This window comes from Elephantulus edwardii, unplaced genomic scaffold (genome assembly GCF_000299155.1).
Source record: "Elephantulus edwardii isolate Elephantulus edwardi_28Jun2011 unplaced genomic scaffold, EleEdw1.0 scaffold00606, whole genome shotgun sequence".
Lineage (NCBI taxonomy): Eukaryota > Metazoa > Chordata > Mammalia > Macroscelidea > Macroscelididae > Elephantulus > Elephantulus edwardii.
Window position 1 is genome coordinate 115338 of NW_006400356.1, and position 7187 is coordinate 122524.

General features: G+C 41.9%; 2 protein-coding genes across 2 annotated transcripts in view; one reads left to right on the forward strand and one right to left on the reverse strand.

The window, feature by feature from the left end:
* LOC102852382 (protein FAM205A-like) overlaps positions 1-437 on the reverse strand; it is a 3939-nt gene extending 3502 nt beyond the window's left edge. Inside the window, exon 1 of the mRNA XM_006903380.1 lies at positions 41-437. Coding sequence (XP_006903442.1) covers positions 41-437 — 397 coding nt within the window. The remainder of the gene's footprint in view (positions 1-40) is intronic.
* Positions 438-2964: 2527 nt separating this feature from the next.
* The window catches only part of LOC102852792 (spermatogenesis-associated protein 31D1-like), a 43668-nt gene continuing 39445 nt past the window's right edge, over positions 2965-7187 (forward strand). The window contains exon 1 of the mRNA XM_006903381.1: positions 2965-2992. Within this exon, the coding sequence (XP_006903443.1) occupies positions 2965-2992 (28 nt within the window). The remainder of the gene's footprint in view (positions 2993-7187) is intronic.

The following is a 7187-nucleotide window of genomic DNA, read 5'->3' on the forward strand; positions in this document are numbered from 1 at the left end:
GAGGGGGACTGAAATAAGCTCCTCTTCGTGCAGGAGTGACGTTGAGAGCCCATGAAGGTGGCAACCAGGGACTCACTGTGTAGACAAGGGAGGCCACAGAACAGCTGGCTTTGTTTCTGCTTCAGGTGATCCCTTGTGTCTTCAGCCCGCCCCTCAGCTTGTGAATTGAGACCACTTAGGAGGAGCTTAATGGCTGAAGGGGGCAAAGTCAGAGCCAGAGAGTGTGGGGCTTTCTGGCAGTGCTGGATTGGTTCTGGATCCATAATAGACCATTCAGAAACCCAAAAGGCCTGAGTGGGCTGGACAACCATAACGGAACCCAAGGACTTCTGGGAAACGGCCCTAATTGTCTCAACACGCATACTAGAAGTATCATGCATGATGAAAGGAACCATTTGGCTATTGCCAGCTTGGTAAAACAATGGTGAATTTGGCATAAGCTGCCTCAGGGACTCTTCCACACGTCTTGGGAGTCCCCATCTCTGGAAATGCATCCATCTTTTTACATGGAGCTCAAGAAGCATGAGGACTTCAGATCTGAGGAATTGCAGTTGGGCTAGGTTGACAGTGTCCATATATAAAGGTGTCGGATATGTCAGTTGAGTGAGCTCTGATTTTACAGACAGCAAAGGAACATGGGAGTTCAAGGGCTGCTGGTCTTGGCTTGCCTGCACAAATCCACAGCTGGGGTTCATTATCTGTGGGTGGTTCATAGGAAACCTAAGCTCTTCAATCCTTGAAGATGACCTATTCCCTGTGTCCCTGGGCATACTTGGCAGTTGATATTCATCCCCTGTCTTTAGACGGTCAGCCCAGTAATCCCAAATGCTGATCATATCAGTTGATTGAAAAGCTATCCGGGTTAAGGATTTTTGATCTGTTAATTGTGACAGTGTGGAGTTTACAGGTACCATTGGAAGGTCCTTATGTTGCTGAGAATGCAGCTCCGGAGTCTGCTCAAAGGAGAGAGTAGACATGGACAGACTCTCTAGGGAATGGGAATATTGTGGTTCTTCCACCTCAGTGTTTTCACTTAACAGCTGCTGAACCTCCAGAGCCACCTCATTGCAGGTGTGGCAGTAGTGGTCTGCACACAGAAGCCGCCGCACGCTCCCCTCCTCAGGAAACCAGTCCTGGCTGAAAGGGAAACAGGACAACTGTTACTACCACAGTGTTATCTGCCTCCTTAAAAGAATGTTCCTGGCAGAAAAGGGGTTGACTTCATCCTTTCCCAGACCTGGAAGCCCTAGACCTCCATCTGAGAGTCGAAGTATACTTTACTTGTCTCCCTAAGAAAGTGACATTCAGCAGGTTAGTCCTGACTGAGCTGAGGTTGAGGATCAGGTAGAACCAGGTTTCAGAGAAGTCATGGGTGGTCAGGGTCCTCTTTCAGGATTAGGATTTGGGCTAAATTCTCTGTTAAACTGTTGAGAAGCTGAAGTAGGAAAGGAAACGAGGTGGATCAAAGTGTCAGGGGTTAGAAAATGTGCAAAACCTGGAACATCTTCAGGTAGAACTTGGAGTCACTCTCATTTGTGACTAAAAAAGCAGAGTTGACTATTCAGTATTTTTGAAGTGTGGAAAATGAGATTCTGTGGTGACTCTGTGTTCTCGGGGCAATGGGGTGTTCCTGTGCTGCATGTGGAATATTTTTCTATGGCTACTTTTTAAAAAATCACCTTATTGTTACTTTTTTGCATTAAAAGGTTGTGGGGTTGTTTTGTGGGGTTTTTTTCTGCTAGGGTAGCCTGTGACTCCAGCTGTTTTCTATGTTGGTGTTTATCTTGTTCTGAAAGGATATTCTGATCTACTGAGATCTGAGAATTGAGGAAACAAATTATTTAGAGATGGGACAGATTTTTGTCATTCTATTGTTATTCTTTTCTATATTTATTGTGACTAAGCTACTAAAACAAATCAGAAAGAAATAAATGTCATCATAGCTAAGAGTGGCAGGGAATTAATATCTTCTGTTCATCTTGGTCATAAACTTTCAAGAATATGTTTAAATTTTATAATATTTTTAAAGTTTTGTGGTGTGAAGAGTCTGATATTCAAAATTACTTTCCTAGCTATTGAATTTGACTTTGCTATGGATGGGTGGGTGGGTGGGTGAGAATAGGAGAACAGGGCATGTTAGCCTATCCTCCAGGTGACTGGCTAATCTCACCAGTCCACAGGGGGTTGGTTAGCCTTGCCGTTGAGTGGATAGTGCAGCAGAAAAAGAGAAACCTCACTGCTAGCAAATAAGAAGAAGCAAGAAAATGTAATGTTTTTTTCAAGACTAGAGATTTTGTGCTAGCCAGACTAGGAAGGGTCTACAGGAGCAACAGCCATAGCAGCCACAGGAGGGAACCAGAGATGCAATATGAGAGGGAACAGACCTTGGGAATGCTATGCCATTGAACCAGAGCTAAGAGCTTTGTGCCCAAGTTTTCTGGATGACTGTTAGGTAATGAGCCAATATTAGAAGGACTGAGAACTTTGTAACAACCTAAAGCCATGAGTATCAAGGATGATTCTCTGCTAGCATATTTCAGAAGCTATCCAGACTGCAGTTTGCTACAAATCTTAATTCTAGCTTTTGACTCCCCTACCCCCAAAAGAGTCCCCCCCATTCATATACATTGTATTTCACATATGAGGCAATGCATGAAACACATGGAATCTTTTAAACTTATCCTGTTCTTCAGAGCTCTTAACTGGGTACTACGACAGGGCTGTCCCAGAAACTGAAAGCTGTCTTCAGGATTAGCTCCCTGAAGACAGACCAGAAGACATAATATTTCTAAGTTTTAGCTAGATTTAGAGATATTTAGCCTTAAAGGACTGCAAAAAGAGTATATTGATATATTTATGCTAATGCATTGTGTTACCTTCAAAGCTTATTGCACTAGAACAGTCAACCCATGTAATGCTACTTATGAATTATGTACTAGTGAATTCCTGAATTCTAATACTACCATGGCTCTAGTACCAAAAGCAGAATCAGGTATTTGTTTCTGGGATTTCTGTCTGCCTTTGGTCCTGGAAACCCTATCAGCTCATGAACCAGCATTATTCCTCTCCACATCGCTGCCCCAAGCCAAGGTGGGAAGTTGTCATGGTCCAGGTTGGGAGTTGAGAGACAGAGAAGAGCTAATCACCTTTTCATGATAGAAAGCAGTTTTCTTGGGTTCTCAGCTTCTTTCCTGCATGTTCTCCTAGCTGAGAGACCAGGAGACAAAGTTAGATGTGACAGAAGAGGACCAGGGGCATCACATGGGAAGGTGAATATCATAGTAAGGCTTTTGACTCTAAATAAAAGAGAACTGAAAATCCTAAGTCTTGATCTAAGGCATGTCCTTGTAGTTAAATATTTGCGGTGGGCTGCTTCATAAGTAAATGTATTTAATCATTACAACCACTGTGAGCATGAACAAGGTTCACTAATGCTACGACCATGTTCTGGACTGACAAACTGACATTCCTGGAGCAAAAAAAAAACAAAAAACAACAACAACAAAACAAACTAATAAGAAAATTAGAGACTTTCCCTCTGTCCTTATTTTTCATTCTCAAGGAAGTAAGAAAGAGAATTTCAGAACATTCCCAAACTCTGATACTCTACCCAAGAAAATTTCTGTGAAAAGGTGTCAATCTGAAGAAACAGACCCTCTGTGCTTAGACCAATGCACTCTGGGTACCAAAGGTTAAAAAGGGCCAAGATCCATGGGAACCTCACCCACAATAAAGGGGTCAAAGGAGAGGTTAAGATTTTACCTCTTAATGCAGCATCTCTAGTCGTTCGTCTGACTCTTTGGTGTTGCTTAAAGACAAAAAAGAATGTGGTCTCTACTCTACTTTCTTTTAATAATAAAATGAGATTAAAACCCATAAGCATTTCTTAGTCCATTTATATTTTATTATGTGCTCTTATGTTCTCATTTATTTTATAAAAATCAATTTATCATGGACATACCCACACATGTGCAAAGCTTTTGTTGTTAAATACCATTGGGTATCTATCTAACTAATCATCTCTGTCTCTCACACACGCATGCACACACACACTCAGCTCACTCATTGAGTTGAAATGGACTCATAGCTGACCCTCCAAAGAATGACCAGAGGCTGGAAAACACACCGAAAAAGATTTACATCTTTCTCCTGCACAGCATATAGTGGATTCAAAACAAGGGAAGGCACCATTTTTGGGTTAGCAATGCACCTCTCTACAAACTAGCAATGCACCTCTCTACAGACTATGTCACTACCAGAACATGTTTGCCAGACCATACTTGTGTGTTTATATATATATGGAGCACTAAGACACATGGTTCAAATTCACCAGCTGCTCTATGGTAGAAGGATGGGCAATCTCCTCCTGTCTCATTTACTGCCTCTGAAAACTTATTGGAGGGTCAGTTTTGGACTGGTTCTGACTCAAAAGCACACAACAAAAGTAACTATATATCTTTTTCTCTAAAGATTGTGCCTTTTTGGCTGCTTGAATCCACCAGTAACTCTGCTGGAGAAAGATCTCCTGCATGATTTGCAGCCTTGGAAATCCAATGGTGGTCAGCTAGGAGTCCTTTTCAATTCAACAGCAATGACTTTTACTGCATGTGTGTGTGTGTATAATGTGTGTGTACATATAACATATATAAACATATATATACATACATGCATAAAACATTTGCCATTTCAAGAATTTTTAAGTGTACAATTCATAGACATAAATTATACTCTACTGTGCAATCATCTTCATGATCTATTTCCAAATCCCTAGTCTACCTTTCACCTCAACATTTCCTTTCCCTGATTCTCATTTCAAGGCTCTTCCATATGCCATGCCTTCTACCACATACCTGAGACATGGTTTACAGGAGGGTGCTTAGAATGATGTAGGAAGAGCAGAGCAGATTACAGTACATATGGTTCCAGCAGACCAAGGTTTCAGAGAACTACCAACAAGAAAAATCACCTTTCACGGAGATTTTTCTGAGATCTTTGTATTCTCTAGATGACTGGCCCAAGCCAGGTAGATCTGTTCTTCCTTTTATTTATACTGTAGGGAAGACCCGGCAAGGTCCTGAATCTCAGAAGTAAAGAGTAACTGAACATTTGATTAAAATAACAACAATGATAATGATGATGATGATGATGGTGATGATGAAGACATAAGTGGTAAGGAGAGAAAGTGAGTGTTTAAAAGCTTCTTGTCGGAGAAGTAACAGTTCAGCAGTGGTCAGGGTGTTTCCCTACCTGATGGTTGATCTTCGTAGGTGCGAACCTTAATCCATGGGGACTTATATTCCTTTGCCAAATAATGAAGCTCATGATAAAGATGAAGCCACAGATATATAAGGGATACTCAGCATCCCACAAAACACAGATAGGGCTCCACATGATCTAAACCTCATAAGTATGAGGAGATCAGTCATCTCTCTAAGTGTCTAGGGTATGAATGCTTAACGACTCCCGGTGTTAAACCCTGTCTGTGTCACAAGGGATAGAACTATAAATTCAACTGCATCACAATGCCCCTTCTGCTTCATGTGGATGTGGCATCAAAGGCTTTCATTTGTCTTAGGGAAGTTCATGTGGTGATTCAGTCTATGACAAAGTCATCTGGTTGGTTGTGAAGGTCCAGGCAGTATCTACACTCAAAACTCTCTCCATTCTCTTCACCCCACACCATCCTGATGACTCAGCTGTCTCAGTTACAAGAACAATTTCTTCACTCATCCCCAGAGTCTGAGTATTAGATACACAGAGCTCCTTAGAATACAAAGTTAGGACAAAACCAGAACAAAGGAACCTCCACCAGCCCCTTCATCTGTACTCCAAGCACACTTTAGAAGTGCACAAGAGATTAGTGGAGGGAAAGTTTGGTTCAGATTTGGAACAATAGAACTTTTATGTTCTAAGCAATGGGTGATTTTTGAAATCAGGAGCGTAGGGAGGGGTTGAGCCAAGAAAAGGGCAAGGCATGTGGTTGGAAAGATCCTATGAATATCCTGTTAGGGACAATGAGAGCTGCTGGAGTGTTAGATATTCTGTCTGAAAAGTATCACAATATGAGGTGATCACCACACATAGATGAACTGTCTCCTTTCACCAACCAGGAGAAGCCAAAAAGCCAGCTAGCAGCGATCAAACCAAGAAGAAGAACCCATAATTAACCCCTAGCCCTGGACCAATGTCCTTTTCATTCATGAGAAGATTCACTATCTACTTCTTTGACAATGTACTGTGATGAATAAATTTCTCCTCATCTTAAATAAACTTTCTATCTCTCTCTTCTTTCTTCTCCTATCTGGTGATCATGTGTCTGTGGCAAACCTCTGAGGAATATTTGCCTCTTGGAGGAATCCAATACTAAGAAATCCAGAGGCGCAATTCCTTACCACTATGCCAGCACAGCTCTTCTGCATGGTATGACAGAAGAGACTATTTGAATCTTCATCCAGTCTCTCCCAGGAGGTGTGGTGAACTCAATACATGCCCAAACCTATGCTGGACAGTGTCAAAAGTACAAAGCTATTTGAGTCATATTGATTATCTGCTGTCAAGATACTTCACATATATCAAAGGCAGAATCAGTTCACATGAAGCAATCTTGAACAATTTGAAACAAATAATGTTATTTTTTTGCTGTTGAGTGCTGATGAGGAAGCCATAACTCATTGTGATCCTCTTGTTGCTGTTGTTATGTGCCGTCAAGTTGCTTACGACTCATAACAACCCTATATACAAGAGCCCTAAATGCTGCTCTATCCTGTGCGAACCTCACCGTCTCAAACACACTCACTCCCACCACCCCAATCACAGAATCAATCCATCTCATTGAGGATCTTCCTCTACTGCACTGTCCCTCCACTCTCCCAAACATGATGTCCCTCTCCAAGGATCAGTCCGTCCTTGCAACATGCCCAAAGTACACCAGACAAAGCTTCAGAATCCTTGACTCTAAGGAGCAGTCTGGCTTCACTGTCTCCAGGACAAAACTCTTTGTTCACCTAGCAATCCGTGGTATATTCAACACTCTTCTCCAGCACCACAGCTCAAAGGATAAATTATCTTCCTATCATCCCTAGTCACTGTCCAACTCTCTGATGCATAACAAGTAATTGCAAAGACCATGGCATGTATCAGGCACACCTTAGTCTCCAGAGTGACACCATTGCTCTTCAGTACCTTGG